Source organism: Aricia agestis, chromosome 7 (assembly GCF_905147365.1).
Source record: "Aricia agestis chromosome 7, ilAriAges1.1, whole genome shotgun sequence".
NCBI classification, from domain to species: domain Eukaryota; kingdom Metazoa; phylum Arthropoda; class Insecta; order Lepidoptera; family Lycaenidae; genus Aricia; species Aricia agestis.
The window spans coordinates 58,581-79,355 of NC_056412.1; the positions used below are offsets into that span (position 1 = coordinate 58,581).

At 60.8% G+C, this 20,775-nt stretch overlaps 3 protein-coding genes and 1 pseudogene across 3 annotated transcripts; all 4 read right to left on the reverse strand.

The window, feature by feature from the left end:
• Positions 1 to 9,363: 9,363 nt before the first annotated feature.
• Positions 9,364 to 10,604, reverse strand: LOC121728987 (annotated as a pseudogene).
• Positions 10,605 to 11,079: 475 nt separating this feature from the next.
• Positions 11,080 to 14,902, reverse strand: LOC121728988 (rootletin-like). The gene is made up of 3 exons (XM_042117357.1): positions 13,628 to 14,902; positions 12,544 to 12,791; positions 11,080 to 12,472 (listed from the first exon to the last, which is right to left on the reverse strand). The coding sequence occupies exons 1-3, from the start codon at positions 14,900 to 14,902 to the stop codon at positions 11,080 to 11,082; spliced, it is 2,916 nt and encodes a 971-aa protein (XP_041973291.1).
• Positions 14,903 to 15,351: 449 nt separating this feature from the next.
• LOC121728989 lies at positions 15,352 to 16,059 on the reverse strand. The gene has a single exon (XM_042117358.1). The coding sequence runs from the start codon at positions 16,057 to 16,059 to the stop codon at positions 15,352 to 15,354; it is 708 nt and encodes a 235-aa protein (XP_041973292.1).
• Positions 16,060 to 19,231: 3,172 nt separating this feature from the next.
• Positions 19,232 to 20,474, reverse strand: LOC121728990. The gene is made up of 2 exons (XM_042117359.1): positions 19,308 to 20,474; positions 19,232 to 19,261 (listed from the first exon to the last, which is right to left on the reverse strand). The coding sequence occupies exons 1-2, from the start codon at positions 20,472 to 20,474 to the stop codon at positions 19,232 to 19,234; spliced, it is 1,197 nt and encodes a 398-aa protein (XP_041973293.1).
• Positions 20,475 to 20,775: the final 301 nt, after the last annotated feature.

Below are 20,775 nucleotides of genomic sequence, written 5' to 3' on the forward strand. Positions count from 1 at the left end.
CTCCAGTCCGCTGGGAGCGCCCTCCTCGGGCCAGGCGGCGACACCGGCCGGCCCTGGTTGCCTCTTTGCTTCACCGCGGTTGTCCAAGCCGCGGTTACTAAGCCCCACCGCCACGACAAGGCGTGCAACCATCGGGGGGAACCTTTTTTTTTTTTTTTTTTTTTTTTTTCCGGGGGGGGAAATGCATTACGCATACCACCCGGGCGCAGGGGGCGACCCGAGCGGTTATGTGGGACTCCCGTAGCTAATGAGACCACGGTATACCCACTAAAACCCCCCCCCCCATCTTCCGCCACGCCGCGTATTGACAGGGCCACAGGAACGATACACACATCTGCGACCCCGCCAGCGGCCCGAAGACTCCACGATGGGCGCACAACACGTGCGCCCTCCTCCTCGGCCCCCACCAAGGCTGTAGCAGACGCCCCCCGAGTCTGCTACTTGGAGGCCATGTGGCAGATCAGGTCTGTGGCTCTGCCACCGACCACACCTCGGCCGCAGAGGATAGGGCAAGCGGCGCTCCGTAATACCTACTTGCCTCTTCCTCTGCGGCCCCACCAATGCCGTTCAAGCGGAACGGCCCCGCCAGCTCGCAGGGGGGATAGGGAAAGCGGCAACCTACCACAATGCCTCCCCCCCCGCGATCCGTCCTCGGCCGCAGAGGATAGGGCAAGCGGCGCACCGTAATACCTACTTGCCTCTTCCTCTGCGGCCCCACCTCGGTGCGCATCCGCAGCGGACTCCTCCAGTCCGCTGGGAGCGCCCTCCTCGGGCCAGGCGGCGACACCGGCCGGCCCTGGTTGCCTCTTTGCTTCACCGCGGTTGTCCAAGCCGCGGTTACTAAGCCCCACCGCCACGACAAGGCGTGCAACCATCGGGGGGAACCTAACCTAACCTAACCTTTTTTTTTTTTTTTTTCTTTTTTTTTTTTTTTTCCGGAGGGGGAAATGCATTACGCATACCACCCAGGCGCAGGGGGCGACCCGAGTGGTTATGTGGGACTCCCGTAGCTAATGAGACCACGGTATACCCACTAAAACCCCCCCCCCCCATCTTCCGCCACGCCGCGTATTGACAGGGCCACAGGAACGATACACACATCTGCGACCCCGCCAGCGGCCCGAAGACTCCACGATGGGCGCACAACACGTGCGCCCTCCTCCTCGGCCCCCACCAAGGCTGTAGCAGACGCCCCCCGAGTCTGCTACTTGGAGGCCATGTGGCAGATCAGGTCTGTGGCTCTGCCACCGACCACACCTCGGCCGCAGAGGATAGGGCAAGCGGCGCTCCGTAATACCTACTTGCCTCTTCCTCTGCGGCCCCACCAATGCCGTTCAAGCGGAACGGCCCCGCCAGCTCGCAGGGGGGATAGGGAAAGCGGCAACCTACCACAATGCCTCCCCCCCCGCGATCCGTCCTCGGCCGCAGAGGATAGGGCAAGCGGCGCACCGTAATACCTACTTGCCTCTTCCTCTGCGGCCCCACCTCGGTGCGCATCCGCAGCGGACTCCTCCAGTCCGCTGGGAGCGCCCTCCTCGGGCCAGGCGGCGACACCGGCCGGCCCTGGTTGCCTCTTTGCTTCACCGCGGTTGTCCAAGCCGCGGTTACTAAGCCCCACCGCCACGACAAGGCGTGCAACCATCGGGGGGAACCTTTTTTTTTTTTTTTTTTTTTTTTTCCGGGGGGGGAAATGCATTACGCATACCACCCGGGCGCAGGGGGCGACCCGAGCGGTTATGTGGGACTCCCGTAGCTAATGAGACCACGGTATACCCACTAAAACCCCCCCCCCATCTTCCGCCACGCCGCATATTGACGGGGCCACAGGAACGATACACACATCTGCGACCCCGCCAGCGGCCCGAAGACTCCATGATGGGCGCACAACACGTGCGCCCTCCTCCTCGGCCCCCACCAAGGCTGTAGCAGACGCCCCCCGAGTCTGCTACTTGGAGGCCATGTGGCAGATCAGGTCTGTGGCTCTGCCACCGACCACACCTCGGCCGCAGAGGATAGGGCAAGCGGCGCTCCGTAATACCTACTTGCCTCTTCCTCTGCGGCCCCACCAATGCCGTTCAAGCGGAACGGCCCCGCCAGCTCGCAGGGGGGGTAGGGAAAGCGGCAACCTACCACAATGCCTCTCCCCCCCGCGATCCGTCCTCGGCCGCAGAGGATAGGGCAAGCGGCGCACCGTAATACCTACTTGCCTCTTCCTCTGCGGCCCCACCTCGGTGCGCATCCGCAGCGGACTCCTCCAGTCCGCTGGGAGCGCCCTCCTCGGGCCAGGCGGCGACACCGGCCGGCCCTGGTTGCCTCTTTGCTTCACCGCGGTTGTCCAAACCGCGGTTACTAAGCCCCACCGCCACGACAAGGCGTGCAACCATCGGGGGGTTCATCGAGAACCTTTTTTTTTTTTTTTTTTTTTTTCCGGAGGGGGAAATGCATTACGCATACCACCCAGGCGCAGGGGGCGACCCGAGTGGTTATGTGGGACTCCCGCGGCTAATGAGACCACGGTATACCCACTAAAACCCCCCCCCCATCTTCCGCCACGCCGCATATTGACGGGGCCACAGGAACGATACACACATCTGCGACCCCGCCAGCGGCCCGAAGACTCCACGACGGGCGCACAACACGTGCGCCCTCCTCCTCGGCCCCCACCAAGGCTGTAGCAGACGCCCCCCGAGTCTGCTACTTGGAGGCCATGTGGCAGATCAGGTCTGTGGCTCTGCCACCGACCACACCTCGGCCGCAGAGGATAGGGCAAGCGGCGCTCCGTAATACCTACTTGCCTCTTCCTCTGCGGCCCCACCAATGCCGTTCAAGCGGAACGGCCCCGCCAGCTCGCAGGGGGGGTAGGGAAAGCGGCAACCTACCACAATGCCTCTCCCCCCCGCGATCCGTCCTCGGCCGCAGAGGATAGGGCAAGCGGCGCACCGTAATACCTACTTGCCTCTTCCTCTGCGGCCCCACCTCGGTGCGCATCCGCAGCGGACTCCTCCAGTCCGCTGGGAGCGCCCTCCTCGGGCCAGGCGGCGACACCGGCCGGCCCTGGTTGCCTCTTTGCTTCACCGCGGTTGTCCAAGCCGCGGTTACTAAGCCCCACCGCCACGACAAGGCGTGCAACCATCGGGGGGGGTTCATCGAGAACCTAACCTAACCTAACCTAACCTAACCTAACCTAACCTAACCTAACCTAACCTAACCTAACCTAACCTAACCTAACCTAACCTAACCTGACTAGAAATATGAAAGGGGATCTTAAGTCTGGGATGGTAGATGAACTACACGCTATCAGCGACTTAATTAAGGAAAGTTTAGACAGGCATGATAAAGAAAAAGGAATAGGAAAATACAAAGATATGGTACAGAGTAAGGACTCAGGAACGCAGCGTGAAAAGGATAGGGAGTGTGAAGGACTAGGCAGAGAATGTAATTGTATGGAAGAAGTAAAGGAGGAGATAAGTAGTTTTAGGAAGGAATATAAGAGTGAATTAATAGAGATTAGGAACCAATTAACGGAGGCTGCAGGTCTTAACGTGGACAACATCCACGTTAAGATAAAGGAGGAAAATGGAAAAGTAGTAGAGCGGGTATCAGAACGGATAGAGTCAACGGTAGGTGCCCTGACTGGCGCGATCGAGGGGACAGTACTGAATGAACCGGAGACAGAGACACCTCCAACTTATGCAAGTGTTGCCCGGGGAAAGGGGAAAACCCAAACTCCATCTAGGGAACCCAAGTACAGGACCCTCCACTCCCTGGTCGTGACGGACAGGGAGAATTTCATGCCTACTACCGAAATAGTACAGCAGGTAGGGAAAATTATTGAGGCAAAGAAGGAAGGAATACAGGTAGACCGAATAAGGAAGGGAAAAGACAGGAAAGTCATTATAGGGTTTAGAGATAGGAAAGATAGAGACAGAGTCAGGGATAAAATAGAAAAGGCTTCCCTCTTGATTCGCATAGCGCACAGTGAGGGGAGTTCCCACACTGTTTGGTCGAGTGGCCCGGCTGCCCGCAGCGGAAGCAGAGCTCGCTGCGATCGGTCTCCGATGAACACGTCGCCCGGGTGTGTCCCTCTTCATGGCACCTGAAGCACCTCATGGTGCGCGTGGACAACAGGGTTACCCGCACCACAGTCCAACCGACATATACTTTGCTGGTCGGCGCCGTCACTTGTTTTGCGGCCTCGACGGGGCACTTAACCCACGCCGAGCCGCGACCTCTCCTGTCCACGCGGATCTCTCCGACCCTAACATCCTCGGCACGACAGCCGCTCACTCTCGCTATGGCAGTCGCGATTTCTCCCGCCGATGCCGAGTCGTCGAGACCCGTCATTATCATTTCGGCACATTTCTGTGGCCGAGAGACGCGCACAATATCCTCTCCGACTATTTCCTTGAGTCTGCCAGCCAGAGCGTCAGCCTTCTCCTTGCAGGCCGCTCCCGAAACCTCGTACATACGGGCCCCGGTTACGGCCCGCTTAAATTTGACCGCCGGTATGTCCAGCGCAGCCAGATCCAAGTGCTGCTTTGCCTTGTCTATGACGTCCTGGTAGGTGACGCCTTTTTTCTCCGCGTCCGGCTGCAGCGTGAGCACTACGGCTGCAGACTTTGGGGCGCGGAGCTGTCTGTCCTTCTTCTTTCTGACTTTCTTTTTCTTTTTCAGCACCCTTTTCCCCTCTTCTTCCTTTCCAGATGCTTTCCCTTTTCCTTTCCCTCTCCTCACAACCTCGGTCCATGAGGGAGTGGCGACTGGCTGTGACCCAGCCGCCGCTGCCGCTGCGTCGCGCCTCGAGGTGGCAGCTTCAACGGCGGCAGCGGACTTTCGCCCCTTCTTCGCCTTTTTTGGTTTAGGCCCCGGGTTTGTCAGAGGCATCAGTGTGGAGACTGATGGCTCCGGCAGAGTCGGAGTCTCTATTTCGTTTTCAGCCTGTGGAGGCCTAGCGCCGGAAGATTTAGAGGCAGCACTTTCCCTCTTCTTATCCGCGGCCAGTGGGGGACGCAGGCGAGGCTCCGGTAGGAGCCGAGCTTCTAGCCCTTCCAGCCTCGCGTCCATGCGGGCGTTCATCAGAGAGACCGCCTCGCGCACCGCTCGCTGCAGTATCTCCTCCATGTTCGGTTCTTTCGTAACGGGAGCCGTCTGTGGTTGCACGTCAGCGAGCTTGCGCTTGACGGCTTCTAACTCCTTCTTCATTTCATCGAGCTCTCTGGTGAGTCGTGTGTTTGCCTCTACCAGGGCTCTCGTCTCATCCGATGTAGACCTGACGAGGAGGGCTGACCACGCCTCCCGTATGGTTAAGGTCGCCTTTTTCAAAGCGGCAATCGAGGTTCCTTTAAGGTTTTTCGATTTTTGGGTCACAGCATTGATGGTGTCCAGGCTCTGACTTATAGCCGAACCCAGTTTCGCCACCGTGACCACGTCATCCTCCGCCATCGTGCAATCCGAGAGAGAGGTTTCCGACAGCCGGTGGGACCGTAGGTCCGGTAACCTCTTTGTCATTTCGAGGACTTCCTTCTCCGTCTCGATTTGTATCTCCTTCTGCCTGAGCTCTAGGTACTCTTTCTTTGTTTTGGCTAGACCGACATATTGCCCTGTGGTGGGCGGTCTGCCTCTTCCTCTTTTCGAGGAGGGCTTTGGAGCTGCTCCTCTGTCCTTTTCAGGACTGTCCTCGAGCTCACTACCGCGCCTCTTGCGCCGGAAAGTGGCCCGGGTCCTCTCCCTCTCGCTGTCCATGTCCGGGTTATGAGAAGCGGCGGACTCATCGCCGCTCTCGTCGCTACCGCTTCCGGGTCTTCTAAAGAACCCGGAGCCCATGCCGGTGGATACGGGCGTTGCCGCTCGTGATCCACCCTCGCTAGCCGTCAACATTGCCAAATCGCATTGCCTATCATTGTCCGTAAATTCGTTGCCAAAGTCGTCATTCCTCCTCCCCTCCTTCAAAGCATGTTTGGGGCCCCCAGTATACACGGCCCGATCCCCCGCCGAAGCGGGAGTGTGGGATTCTCCGGCGTTGCCGGTACCCACCCTGGGAGAATTATCCGCATGCTTGTATTCCATATTTGTGTCAGTTCGGGGTGATTCTGCCCCGGCGCTCTTGGTACGTAGCCACCTGCTCGTAACGCATCCCACGGCCGGGCGCCAAAAACCCTGGATTAGGGGCCCACAGGCCCATCCATCACTCATTCACACACAGATGTTCACACGCAAACAAACAATAATGTAGAGAAGAGTGTAAACAAAAAAGGAAAGACAGGGCAGAAAAGATGGTGAAAGATAGTGAAATAAAATAAAACAATACAAACGAAGGGTAAACTATAAAAAGAGAGAAAGACAGGAAAGACCGGCGTTCAGCCATCCTGAGTGCCTCACCCCGTGTAAAGGGCGGGGCGGCGCACCCAGGCGCCCAGGGACACGAACGTGGACGGACCGGTATCGCCCCCAACCTAACCTAACCTAACCTAACCTTTTTTTTTTTTTTTTTTTGAGGAGGGGAAATACGTGACGTATCCCCCACCCCTTCGGGGGAAGGGGCGGGGGTATGTGGGACTCCCTACAAGAGGTCTACCCACTAAAACCCCCCCAGCCCTCCGTCACGCGCCTAGTGCGAGAGGGGCGGGAACCGCGGAGCGACTACTACTCCGCCCCTCCCCGCGCGCAGCCGCAACCGGCACCTTCTTCAAGCGGCTTGGAGCCGCGTACCTCACCGAGAGCCCCCCGGGCTATAGGGGGGCTGTCTTCTCGGGACCCATACTGTGGGCGGGATCCCCCGATCACCGCCCACGGGTCTAGGCGTCCGTCTCCATTCGGGCGGGAGCGGGCGGGGCCCGCGCGCCTTTAGGTCTCGACTTTTTGTGTCGAGCCTTTTTAGTCGGCGCCTTGTCTTCTCCGGGGGCCGGCTTTGACGTAGATGGGCATCTACCCAGCTCGTGCCCCCTTTCGGCCCTGCCAGCGGCCTCGCACAGGGCGCAGTTTGGTGCTGCAGCCCCGCACTCCGCCGCCTTGTGCCCCGGTTTCCCGCATCGAAAACAAGTCCGGCTACGGTCCACCGGGCATTGGCACTTGGCAGCCACGTGGCCGGTGTCCTGGCATCGGAAGCAGCGCGTCGGCCTCGCGGCCAGCAACGCCACCCTCGCCGACACCCAACCAATACGCAACCGCCCAGAGCTCGAGAGCTTCTTGGCGGCCGCGACTGGGAGGCGGATCCAACACGACCCGTCCCCCCGTGGCCCCTCTCTTATTGGCCCCGCCCGAATATCTCCGGCCTGGCACCCTCCATCTAGTGCGACCGCCTCTACCACTTCTGCGGTCGTCGCGGAGTCATCGAGGCCGGCGATGCGCATCTCCGCGCTTGCCACCGGCCGTCCGACCTTCACCTCAGGTGGCAGGACGGTCCTCAGCCTCGCGGCAAAGGCGTCCGCCTTTTCTCTTGCGCCCTCGCCGGAAATCGCGAGGAGGCGCCCTCCGGTTCGGGCCCGGCGGAAGCGGACTTGCGGAATGTCAAGTTCCGCGATGTTCACCGCCCGCCGGGCCGTCTCAAGCGCCTTGGCGTATGTCATACCCGCCTTCACGGCCGACTCCTCTATGGTCAGAGCAACGGCCGCAGTGGCGGGGACGCGAAGCCTTGGCTTTTTCTTCTTCTTCGGGGCGGCTGTAGATGGTATAGCCGCCCCCTTCTTCTTCTTACCCTTTGGGCCCGCCTTGGTCCAAGGGGTCTCAGTACGAGGGGAGCTGGTGTTCGCTCCCCCCTGTGCCGCCTCCTGAGCGGCCATTGACGGCCGCTTCTTTTTCCGGCCCTTTTTGGCCTTGGGCGCCTTGGGCGCGGGAGTGGCCTCTTGCGGGGCCGCTGCGGCGGCTGGCTGCCGTGTCTTCCTTGGGGCCGGCTTCCCCTTGGCCTTCTGCTTCGGGGGCTCCGGCGTCACATCCGGTGGAGCGTCTACACTCTCGACGGGAGCCGGCGTAATACTCCGGGCTCTGTCCGCCGCGAGCGGAGGGCGCAGTCGAGGCTCTGGAAGGAGCCGACTCTCCAGTCCGGCCAGCCGAGCGTTCAGCATGTTGCTGAAGGTCTCCACGTTAGATCGAGAGACCTCAGACAACAGCTGGCGCATATCCTGCTCGGCCGGCTTCAACACCTGACGGCGTAGCTCCTCTAACTCTTTGCGTAAAGACTCCACTTCATTCTGGAGCCGCGCATTCTGAGCCTCGAGGGCCTTCATCTCTTCGGTCGCTCCGCAACTTCTCATTTCAGCGACGGTGGCGCGTATGTCGCTGACCGCCTCCTTGAGGAGCCGCTGGAACGTCCCCTTGAGGTTATTCGACTTCGCTGCGACCATGGAGATCGTTCCCAGCGAAGTCTCAACACATTGGGCCAGAGCGAAGTTGGTCTGCTTCGCTTATGCTAGCGAAGCTATGGCTTCTAATCTCCGGGTGGGGGTCCTATCCTCCCGGGCCCGCGGAAGAGTAGGGCTTCGGTCTTGTCTAGACGTACCCGAAGCCCCAGCCGCTCTATGCGGCTGACAATGAGGGATGCTCCCACCTCAGCCAGCCGCGCGGCCTCCTCGTAGGTCTTCCCTCGGAACAGGGCATAGGTGTCGTCGCAATAGCAGACGAGCACCATGCCCGAGAGAAGAGCACACCGCAGAACCCAGTCAAAGCCGACGTCCCAAAGGTCCGGACCCAGACGCGAACCCTGGGGGACGCCGCACTCGACCTCCAACCACTCTATGGACCCCGACCCGTCCTCGTACACGACCTCCCTATCGGAGAGATACGCATTCAACAGCCTCCCGAGATACGGGGGCACACCGAAGTAGATCAGTGCCTCCCGTATTACGCTGTGAGGGAGGCTGTTGAAGGCGTTGGCGATGTCAAACGACACCGCCACCACCACCTCTCCTCGACGTTCCGCATCACCCGTCACTGACCTTAGGCGCCCTAGGGCGTCGACGGTCGACCGACCGGCCCGGAACCCAAATTGACTGTCAGACAGCCTGGGCCCGGGTCCTTCCTCCAAATGCTGAACGAGGCGGGAGGCAAGGATAAGTTCAAAAGCCTTGCCCACCTCGTTCAACAACACGATCGGTCGCACCGCCGACGCACAGTCCGGTGGTCGCCCGCCCTTCGGAATAAGGACGAGCCGACCCTTCTTCCAAGCCTCCGGGAACTGTCTGCTCTGTAGGCAGCAGTTGAACAATTCCCGGAGCGTATCTTCGAGGTGCACGAGGGCTATCGCCAAAACCCTCCCGTGCACCCCGTCCGGACCGGGCGCCCTCTTCTTACTACGGAGGCGGGACAGAACCGCCTCCATTTCTGCGTCAGTGACGGGTGGCGGAACATCCTCCACCACCGAGTCCAGCATTAGCGGGGCCATTCGTGGAGGAGCGAATCCTACTGGGGGGTCCGGGAACAGTTCCCGGACAATATTCCCCAGCACTTGTGGCTGGAGTGTCTCCGTCAGCGGGGCCGACTGGGCGCGGAGTTTGTCTCGCGCCCTTTTATACGGTCGGCCCCAGGGATCATTGTCGATCCCCTCCACTAACTCCAGCCACGCTCGCTCCTTGGCCCGACTGATGGCCAGCTGCAGGATCTCTCTTTTCGCCCGGTAGACCCTATACAGCCGGCCATCACGCTCCTCATCCTGGGGACGGCGCCGCCTGCTGCGAGTATACGCGCGACGCGCAGCATTGCAGGCGGCGCGAAGGTCGGCCAACTCCGTCGACCACCAGTAGACCGCCTTCCGGGGTGGGGGGCGACCCCGCACTCTAGGCATGGCTGCTCGGCAAACGCTAGTGAGCACATTGCCGAAACAGCCAGCCAATTCGTCTACCCCCATTCCCTCAGAGGACGGAAGACTCCAACGGCCGACGATGGCCGCCTCCTCCGCCAGTTCCCGGTTGAGCTTTGAGAGCCCAACGCGGGAACCCACTGCGTCCCCCGAAGCGCGATGCTGGACTCGATGCGGAGGCCGAAGACACCTCGAACCGTATGTAGCGATGGTCCGAGAGTGTCTCCACCTCCGTCACCACCCTCCACCTCTCCACCCTGCACGCGACGGCGGGAGTGGCGAACGACAGGTCCACCACTGAACCACCCATCCGCCGCACGCAGGTCGGAACTGTCCCTATATTGAGCAAAGACAGTCCCGATGCCAGAGCCCACTCCTCCACCTCTCTCCCCTTCGGGTCGGTGACAGGGGAACCCCACGCCGAGGACTTGGCGTTAAAGTCCCCTGCCACTATTACGGGAAGGGGGGCTAGTCGTCTAATTAGCGGCCCTAGAGCATCGAGGAACTGCTCCAGGGCGGCTAAATCACGGTTTGGGGAGAAGTAAACCCCGATTATGGCGTATTCTCCCCAAACTGCCACCACGTAACCGGGACCCCTCATTCTGGGTATGAGGGGGGGGCCGGCACCAGGCCTCACTAAAATAGCGACGGAGCCCTGATCATCCCCAGCCCAATGAGGCTGAGGGGGGATACAATAGGGCTCCGCCAACACCGCCACATCGATATCCCACTCCGCCATGGACTGCAGAAAGAGATCCTGAGCCGCGGCGGAGTGATTACCATTCCCTTGAAGAAAACCCAAATGTCCAGGCATTAGTCGGACATTTGGGCCTCAGGCGACACCAATCCCCTCCCTTCTATCAAGGAGGAGCGAATTTTACCACGAACCGGTGGGGGGTTGCAGGATCTACCCCCCATCACGTGCTCCGCTGGGCGGCCTGCATCCGAGCAGACCGCACACTTCGGTTTTTCTACTACACACTCAGATGCGTTGTGTCCGGATCGACCGCAGCGGTAGCACAGATTGCTGCGGTCTTTCATTGAGGGGGGACACAACGCAGCGAAATGACCCATCCCCAAGCATCGGAAGCAATGCTTGGGGCGTGCATTAACGAGGTGGAGCGTAACCTTGCTCCAGCCTACAGCAATGCTGCCCAATGACACCAGCTTTTTAGCTGCAATCACTGGGCAGCTCATACGAGCAAAGCCCGTGCCCACCAATCCCCGTTGGATCTCTCCCACCCATATCTGGGTGGGGAGACACCCACCCTCTCTCGCGACGGCAGACTTTACAGAGTCCACCGTCGCAGCATCAGACAGGCCCGTGATTTTAAAGTCAGCACAAAGTCAAGTTTAAGTTTAACCACAACAGCTGTGGACCGGGGCATAACTACCTTAGGCGCCTTCTTCACCGGTTTTGCTATCGGTTCCTTCTTCTTTGGCGCCTTCCGGCGGACGACCTCTGTCCATCCGGCCGAGGACTCCTCCGCGGGATTCGCTGTCACTGCTATTGATGCTGATGCGTCAATCGGGACACCCGATGACGTAGTGACAGCCGACGCCGAGGCCGACGAACCAGCTTCAGTTCGCTCCTGGGACTTCGAACCTTTAGCCTTCCCCTTAACCTTTTTAGGGGGAGGGGCCGAACGCACTTCCGGGCGCACAGGGAGTGCTGGAAATTCCTCCCGTTCCACACGGCGTGTCACCGGAGTAGAAACCACCGGTGAGAAATCCTGGTTTGGTAAAACAACCGGCGCCGGACTGGCGACATGAGCAGCGCCCTTCTCCTGGGCAGCTGCCCTCTTTCTGTCTGCTGCTAGGGGTGGGCGGATGGGGGCAAGAGGAGGCAAACGCTCCTCCAAAGCCGCCAAACGCTTGTCCACCAAGTTGCCCACCAAACGAGCAACATTTCTCTCTAAGACACCCAGCTGTTCACTGGACATCGGAGAGCGCTTCTCTTTCGCCGCCTCAGTCCGGCTTTCTTCAAATTCGCGCTTGTAGGCGCGCACTTCCTCCCGAAGATTCGCCAATTCTCTTTGGAGCCGATTATTATCGGCTTTGAGACGGCGAGTCTCCTCTGCTTCAGTACGCGCCCCAAGCGCGTCTAAAACCAACCTCACAGCTGATGTGGCCCGCCTTATTTTATTGGCATAGCCACCCTTCAAATTGGAAGACTTGTTCGCAATGCCGACAATCTCCTGGAGATTCTTCTCGGCAGCCTGCAACAAGTCCTCTGGCCCCATCGCCTCAACATCAATGTCGAGGGGCCCCGGCGGAGGAGATTCCGCCAGCTCAGTCACCTCCTTTCTGAAGGACCTCCCATCAAGGGATCCCAGAAAATCTGCTTCCTTGGCCTCCTTGGTCCTTTCTCGCAGCTCCTGACGAGCAGCAGAGAGCCTGCTCGTCGAGCCGCGAGACTTTCCTCGCTTGGCGACTTGGGGCTTAACAGTCTTGTCAGACCCCGCGCCAGCACCTTCCGTGTCGGAGCCGGAAAGCTCCGAAAAAAGCCGCTTCGTCGCGACCAGCTCAGATTCCGACATGGAGGGTATGGATTCCGTACCCAGAATTTCCTCCAGAGTAATACCCGCACGGGCAGTACTCCTCGAGGGAACCTTTGCAAGTTTCCCCCCCTCCCTCCTATCCTTCCTGCTATCATTCCTAACTTCCTCCAATATGACTTCGCTGCGACCATGGAGATCGTTCCCAGCGAAGTCTCAACACATTGGGCCAGAGCGTAGTTGGTCTGCTCTGGCCTGTCTTCTTCCATGGCGGCGGGGCTCGCAAGGAGCGAAGAACGCGTCTCTCGCGCCGCCCTGGCCGCCTCGGCTACCTCCTCCTCTGCCTGGAGTCGAAGGGCCTCCTCCTTTTCCCTATTCAGATCGGCCTGTGCCTTCGCCAAGCCGACATATTGTCCGGTCGTTGGCGGGCGGCCGCATCCTCTTTTGGGTTTGGGCACCGCTCCTTTACTGAGGGGCGGCGCCATGTCGTCGTCAGAGCGCCTCTTCCGGCGCATCAAATCCGAGAATGCGGGCAAACCCTCGGAGTCCAGCGATATGCCAGACATCTCACTGGAGTCCGAGAGCCAGTCCTCGCTGTCATGTCCGGGTAAGTCACGTCCATGCTGGGAGACTCTACCGCGAGGGGAGTCTCTACCAGTCGGGTCCTTTCCGGTGCTTGGAGGCGGCATTTTCACGTCGCGTGTCAAAAGAACACGCGGCAGATCCTTGTCGCCTCTCAACTTCTTCTTCTGCATCAACTTCAGCATCCGCTCAACGCCGTTGGGCTGCGGCTGACTGAAGTCGATGTCCTCGTCCGTTAGAAGCTCCGCCGCCGGCGTGGTAATGGGCGCCGGCTTCGGGCTGTCGCGCTTCTTCGCGCTGTCACTTCCTCCTCCTCCTAACGCCGCCAAAATGGCCCTCTGTCTCGCCGCTTTAGCGGCCTCCTCTTCCTTCTTCACCGCCTTAGCGGCCCCCTCGTCCTTCCTCGCATTAGTTGGCCCCTCCGTATACACGGGCCGGCCACCGTCCGAAGACGGCGCATGGGATTCTCCGGCTCCTGAGGAGCCGGGACCCACCCGGAGAATACTTTGCCTAATGCGATCTGCCATCATTCTCAAAACTCCGACACCCCGGGTCGCGGGCCCTTTCGTCACACTGTGGGCGCAGCCAAACACACACACAAACACTCGCCCATACCGGCGTTCAGCCACCCCTCCCGTGTCACCGTGAAAACGCTCACGATGGCACGGGGGAGGTGCCCAGGGACACGACGTGGACGGACCGGTATCGCCCCCAACCTATGGTAATAAAAAAGTAATGGAGCCGCCGCGTCGTCTACCAGAGTCTTGTCCGGTGCCTTTGCCGTCGCCGCCTTTTTCGGCTTCGGCGTCTTCTTTGCAGCCGCTGTTGGTTGGGCGCCGGCTGATGTACCAGCACCGTCCGCCGCCAGCGGCGGTCTCCTTCGGGGCTCCGGTAAGAGCCTGTCCTCCAATCCGGCTATTCTCGCGTTGAGCATGTTGCCGAAGGTCTCGATGTTGGAACGCGAGACCTCCGACAACATCCGCTGCAAGTCATCGGTTGCGGGTCCAGTCACGCGACGGCGCAGCTCCTCCAGCTCGCGACGCATCGCGTTTACTTGGCGCAGGAGGCGGTCGTTCTGCGCCTCTAGTGCCCGCATCTCCTCCGTCTGACCGCGGCCTCTCATCTCATTGACGGCCGCCTTGATGGATGCGACCGCCTCCTTGAGGGCACGCTGGTACGTCCCTTTCAGATTTGAGGACCTTGTGGCGACCATCGTCACCATATCCAAGGCCCTCTCCACGCTTGCCGCCAGGGCCGCGCCTGTCTCTTCCGTGTCCTCGGCCGGGGCAGGGCTTGCGCGAAGGGCGGCTCGCGCCTCCCTCGCCTCTCGCTCCTCCCGTGCCCTCCGGGCTACCTCCTCGACTTTCGCCCTGAAGGCAGCCCGGCGTTCCTCCTCCTTCTCCTTGTTCAGCTCCGCCTGAGCTTTTCCAAAGCCGACGTATTGGCCGGTTGTTGGTGGCCGGCCACGTCCCTTCTTTGCTTTGGGCACCGCCCCTTTACTGATGGGCGGCTCCATGTCGTCGTCCGAGTTGCGCCTTTTAAGGTGCGTCCTAGCCGGTATTGTAGGCAGGCCCTCGGAGTCCATCGATACGTCTGAGGCAGTATCGTCGGAGTCCGCGGGCCAGTCCTCATTGTCTCGTCCGGTAGTATTGTCACGTCCTTGTGGAGGCGGTATTGAGAATTCGCGCATCACGTCGCGCAGAATGACGCGAGGTGAGCGCGTCAACCCTCTACCGACCTCTTCGTCATGTCCGGTAGGAGTAGGAGCGCGGGGCTGCGTGCCGTGAACATCCCGCCACTGCAATACAGGCGGCAGGTTGGGTAAGTCCCGGATTGGACAACCCCGCTCCTTTCTTCTCTGAGCCAGTCTCTTCACCCGCTCTACGCCGTTAGGCTGGTAAACGGAGAAGTCAACATCCTCGTCCGTGATTGCGTCCGCCGCCGGCGCGGTTAGGTGCGCCGGTTTCGGACTTTCGCGCGTTGTCGCGCTCTCTCCAACACTCGCCGCTGCAGCGGCCCCCTCTACCCTCATCGCACTAGTTGGCCCCTCCGTATACACGGGCCGGCCACCGTCCGAAGACGGCGCATGGGATTCCCCGACTCCTGAGGAGCCGAGACCCACCCGGAGAATACTTTGACTATTGCGACCTTCCATCATTACTAACACCGACACCCCGACTGAGGAGGGGAAATACGTTGTACCCCCTCGGGGGAAGGGGCGGGGGTATGTGGGACTCCCTCTACGAGGTTTACCCACTAAAACCCCCCCATGCCCTCCTTCCTGCACCATTCCAGTGGGACACGGGTACTCTTTACAAAACTCCGCGTCCCACGGTGCTAGCCGCGTCCGGCACATCTCCGTTGCGGCGGCTGATGTTCTGCCGCCGCTTTTCATCACCGAGAGCTCCCCGGGCGTCTAGGGAACTTTCTTCTCGGGGCCCTTGGTGCGAGCGGTGATCCCCCGATCAACCGCCCGCGGGCCTACTGCTCCACCTCCATGGCGGGCCGGGGCTGACTAACCCCGGCACCACCGGCTCCAGGCTCATGCGGCCGAGCCTTGTCGGAGGGAGCTCCTCTCCTACGGCGCTTTTTCGAAGCGGATGAAATTGTGCGGCCCAGCTCCGACGCGTGTGCACGTACGTCGAAGCGAATGAACTTATGGTCCGAGAGCGTCTCCGTTTCCTCCTCCACCCGCCAGTTGGTGATTCGGCGGGCGTAATCGGTGCTGACCAGGGTCACGTCAACGATGGACCCTCCCTGTCTGCGGACACATGTGTTGACAGTGCCCCGGTTGGCGACCATAAGACCAGTGGAGGCCATCCAACTCTCGACCACGCGGCCTCTTGCGTCCGTAGCCGGAGAGCCCCATAGCGTAGATTTCGCGTTGAGGTCTCCGGCGACTATTGCAGGACCGGGCGCTCCGCTGATAAAGGCGGTCAACCGAAGCAGGAAGGCTTCGAATTCGGCTAAGGGCCTGTTGGGGGAGAAATAGACCCCCACAACGGTGAGGGCCCCCAGTCTGGAGACCACAAAGCCCCTTCCTCTAGTTGTTCTTCCGGATGATGGGGGAGACATTCTCGGTCCGAGGACCAAAGCGACCGTAGCGTCTGCATCACCGATCCAGTCGCTTCTGGAGAGGATACGGTACGGTTCCGATAGAAAGGCCAGGTCAATCGACCACTGTGCCATGCTCTGAACCAAGATGTCCTGCGCACGGGCGCAGTGGTTCAGATTGCCCTGTAGGAATCGATGGGCAGCCGTTATTGAGCTTCCATCGGGGCCGCACCGGTTCCGGAGCCCGCCGTAGTTGGAATGGCAGGTTCCTGGGACTCGTGGCTCTTTTTTGAGCTCTTCCTCTTCTTTGATGCGGGTTTGCCGCATTTGCTGCTGAATTTGGAGGGGGAAATGCATTACGCATACCACCCAGGCGCAGGGGGCGACCCGAGTGGTTATGTGGGACTCCCGTAGCTAATGAGACCACGGTATACCCACTAAAACCCCCCCCCCCATCTTCCGCCACGCCGCATATTGACGGGGCCACATCTGCGACCCCGCCAGCGGCCCGAAGACTCCACGATGGGCGCACAACACATGCGCCCTCCTCCTCGGCCCCCACCAAGGCTGTAGCAGACGCCCCCCGAGTCTGCTACTTGGAGGCCATGTGGCAGATCAGGTCTGTGGCTCTGCCGACCACACCTCGGCCGCAGAGGATAGGGCAAGCGGCGCACCGTAATACCTACTTGCCTCTTCCTCTGCGGCCCCACCAATGCCGTTCAAACGGAACGGCCCCGCCAGCTCGCAGGGGGGGTAGGGAAAGCGGCAACCTACCACAATGCCTCTCCCCCCCGCGATCCGTCCTCGGCCGCAGAGGATAGGGCAAGCGGCGCACCGTAATACCTACTTGCCTCTTCCTCTGCGGCCCCACCTCGGTGCGCATCCGCAGCGGACTCCTCCAGTCCGCTGGGAGCGCCCTCCTCGGGCCAGGCGGCGACACCGGCCGGCCCTGGTTGCCTCTTCGCTTCACCGCGGTTGTCCAAGCCGCGGTTACTAGAGCCCCACCGCCACGACAAGGCGTGCAACCATCGGGGGGAACCTAACCTAACCTAACCTTTTTTTTTTTTTTTTTTTTTTTGATGCGCAGGGGAAACCCATCATGGGTCCCCCGGGTCGGGTACGTGCCTCAGTTAAGCTGAAGCACCCCGGGGGTATGTGAGACTCTTACTCACTAAAACCACCTGCGGTTGCCTTCAGCCGTATACGGAGGGATGTCCTGGATCTCTCTAACACAGGACTCCCTCCACGACCGGCCGGTCTACCTCACAAGGGACCGGACTTCCACCAAGTTAGGGAACGCTTAGGCAAACTAAAGCGTTCCCCTCGGCGCCGGGACTAGCTAAGCCGGGCAGGTACCCATCCTGACCCGGAGCCCCGTGGGACGGAAGTTATTGGAGGTTCGCATAGCGACGCCTCCGCACTCCCGTCCTACGCCGGCGGAGCGGAACGGAGGAAGGGTCATCCTCTCTGTTCCGCTCCGCGGCCTCTTTCTGTGAAAGGACGGTTTCACAGAAAGAGACCGCCGCCTGCCAAGCCTCGTCACTCTCGAGCATGCAGCGCACCATGCTCGGAAGTGAGAGGTCTCCACCTAGCACCGCCACGAGATCGTGGCGCTGCACGGCCCAACGATCGCACACCTCGAGGGTGTGCTGGGCCGTGTCCTCCGCAGCGCCACAGTCGTGGCAGGCTGGCGTTGGCTCTCTCCTGGCGACCCTACACAAGTACGCACCGAAACATCCGTGTCCGGTGAGTACCTGTGCAAGGCGGAAGGTGAGGGGTTTTCTCTTGCGGCGCATCCACGCCGCAAGAACTGGACGCAGAGCCTGAGCAGTACGTTGACCGTACTGGGCCTGCGCCAGGTCCTCACCCCACCTCCTCAGCAGCCACTGCTCTCCTAGCCTTCGGACCCGCCGGAGCTCCTCCCATTGCAGGCCTTCGCCCTGCGACCTCCTCTCTGAAACGAGGAAGTGCAACTCGGCGAAGACCCTTGCAACCAGCTCCCACGGCGGGTCTCCCGCCAGGGCAGTTGCTGCCGCCCAGGAGACCGTACGGTACCCCCTGATCACCCTCACCGCTATGACCCGCTGCGCTTTTCGCAGCTGGGCCTTATTGCGAGCGGTGAGGGAATCCGCCCAAATCGGGGCACCGTACAGGGCTATACTCCGACAGACTCCGGAGTACAGCCGCCTGCAGGCTTCGCTGGGCCCTCCAATATTAGGCAGGAGCCGGCCCAGCGCTGACGCCGCCCTAACGACCTTCGGTCCCAACTGTTGGAAATGTGGGCCGAAGGTCCACCTCCCGTCAAGGATGAGTCCAAGACATTTTAGCGTCGAACTCATCCTGACCTCCGTCTCTCCGATAAGGAGTCGTGCTCCGGGTGGGGGTCCTCTCCTCCCGGGTCCGCGGAAGAGTAGGGCTTCGGTCTTGTCTAGACGTACCCGAAGCCCCAGCCGCTCTATGCGGCTGACGATGAGGGACGCTCCCACCTCAGCCAGCCGCGCGGCCTCCTCGTAGGTCTTCCCTCGGAACAGGGCATAGGTGTCGTCGCAATAGCAGACGAGCACCATGCCCGAGAGAAGAGCACACCGCAGGACCCAGTCAAAGCCGACGTCCCAAAGGTCCGGACCCAGACGCGAACCCTGGGGGACGCCGCACTCGACCTCCAACCACTCTATGGACCCCGACCCGTCCTCGTACACGACCTCCCTATCGGAGAGATACGCATTCAACAGCCTCCCGAGATACGGGGGCACACCGAAGTAGATCAGTGCCTCCCGTATTACGCTGTGAGGGAGGCTATTGAAGGCATTGGCGATGTCAAACGACACCGCCACCACCACCTCTCTTCGACGTTCCGCATCACCCGTCACTGACCTTAGGCGCCCTAGGGCGTCGACGGTCGACCGACCGGCCCGGAACCCAAATTGACTGTCAGACAGCCTGGGCCCGGGTCCTTTCTCCAAGTGCTGAACGAGACGGGAGGCAAGGATAAGCTCAAAAGCCTTGCCCACCTCGTTCAACAACACGATCGGCCGCACCGCCGACGCACAGTCCGGTGGTCGCCCGCCCTTCGGAATAAGGACGAGCCGACCCTTCTTCCAAGCCTCCGGGAACTGTCTGCTCTGTAGGCAGCAGTTGAACAACTCCCGGAGCCTATCTTCGAGGTGCAAGAGGGCTATCGCCAAAACCCTCCCGTGCACCCCGTCCGGACCAGGCGCCCTCTTCTTACTACGGAGGCGGGACATAACCGCCTCCATTTCTGCGTCAGTGACGGGTGGCGGAACATCCTCCACCACCGAGTCCAGCATCAGTGGAGCCATTCGCGGAGGAGCGAATCCTACTGGGGGGTCCGGGAACAGTTCCCGGACAATATTCCCCAGCACTTGTGGCTGGAGTGTCTGCGTTAACGGGGCCGACTGGGCGCGAAGTTTGTCTCGCGCCCTTTTATACGGTCGGCCCCAGGGGTCATTGTCAATCCCCTCCACCAACTCCAGCCACGCTCGCTCCTTGGCCCGACTGATGGCCAGCTGCAAGATCTCCCTTTTCGCCCGGTAGACCCTATACAACCGGCCATCGCGCTCCTCATCCTGGGGACGGCGCCGCCTGCTGCGAGTATATGCGCGACGCGCAGCATTGCAGGCGGCGCGAAGGTCAGCCAACTCCGTCGACCACCAGTAGACAGCCCTCCGGGGTGGGGGGCGACCCCGCACTCTAGGCATGGCTGCTCGGCAGATGCTAGTGAGCACGTTGCCAAAACAGCCCGCCAATTCGTCTACCCCCATTCCCTCAGAGGGCGGAAGACTCCAACAGCCGACGATGGCCGCCTCCTCCGCCAGTTCCCGGTTGAGCTTTGAGAGAGCCCAACGCGGGAACTCACTACGTCCCCCGAAGCGCGATGCTGGACTCGATGCGGAGGCCGAAGACACCTCGAACCGTATGTAGCGATGGTCCGAGAGTGTCTCCACCTCCGTCACCACCCTCCACCTCTCCACCCTGCGCGCGACGGCGGGAGTGGCGAACGAAAGGTCCACCACTGAACCGCCCGTCCGCCGGACGCAGGTCGGGACTGCTCCTGTGTTAAGAAGGGACAGTCCCGAGGCCAAAGCCCACTCCTCCACCTCTCTCCCCTTCGGATCAGTGACAGGGGAACCCCACGCCGAGGACTTGGCGTTGAAGTCCCCTGCCACAATTACTGGGAGAGGGGCTAGCCTTCTAATTAGCGGCCCTAGAGCATCGAGGAACTGCTCTAGGGCGGCTAAATTACGGTTTGGGGAGAAGTAGACCCCTATTATGGCGTACTCCCCCCAAACCGCCACCACGTACCCGGGACCCCTCATTCTGGGTATGAGGGGGGGGCCAGCGCCAGGCCGCACCAAAATAGCGACGGAGCCCTGATCATCCCCAGCCCAATGTGGCTGAGGAGGGACACAATACGGCTCCGCCAATACCGCCACATCGACATGCCACTCCGCCATCGACTGCAGGAAGAGATCCTGGGCCGCGGCGGAGTGGTTTCCATTGCCTTGAAGGAAACCCAAATGTCCAGGCATTACTCGGACATTTGGGCCTCAGGCGACGCCACTCCCCTGGGGGTGTTGGGGAGTTTACCACGAACGGGTGGGGGGTTACAAGACCTACCCCCATCACGTGTTCCGCTGGGCGGCCTGCATCCGAGCAGACCGCACATTTGAGTTTGGTCACCTGACATCCTGATGCGTTATGCCCAGGCTGACCGCAGCGATAGCATAAGTTGCTACGGTCTTTCATCGAGAACCTTTTTTTTTTTTTTTTTTTTTTTTTTCCGGAGGGGGAAATGCATTACGCATACCACCCAGGCGCAGGGGGCGACCC

Excerpts from the sequence above, each read along its gene's own strand:
- LOC121728989 (XM_042117358.1), bottom strand. The coding sequence starts at position 16,059 with ATGGCACAGTGGTCGATTGACCTGGCCTTTCTATCGGAACCGTACCGT.
- LOC121728990 (XM_042117359.1), bottom strand. The coding sequence starts at position 20,474 with ATGCCTGGACATTTGGGTTTCCTTCAAGGCAATGGAAACCACTCCGCC. Across the intron at positions 19,262-19,307 it reads CGCAGACACTCCAGCCACAA|GATTCGCTCCTCCGCGAATG; the intron begins GTGCTGGGGAAT and ends ACCCCCCAGTAG.
- LOC121728988 (XM_042117357.1), bottom strand. The coding sequence starts at position 14,902 with ATGAGGGTAGAGGGGGCCGCTGCAGCGGCGAGTGTTGGAGAGAGCGCG. Across the intron at positions 12,792-13,627 it reads AGGCACCGGACAAGACTCTG|AGGCGCTCTGACGACGACAT; the intron begins GTAGACGACGCG and ends ATGCGCCGGAAG. Across the intron at positions 12,473-12,543 it reads GCCGCCATGGAAGAAGACAG|CGAAGTCATATTGGAGGAAG; the intron begins GCCAGAGCAGAC and ends CCATGGTCGCAG.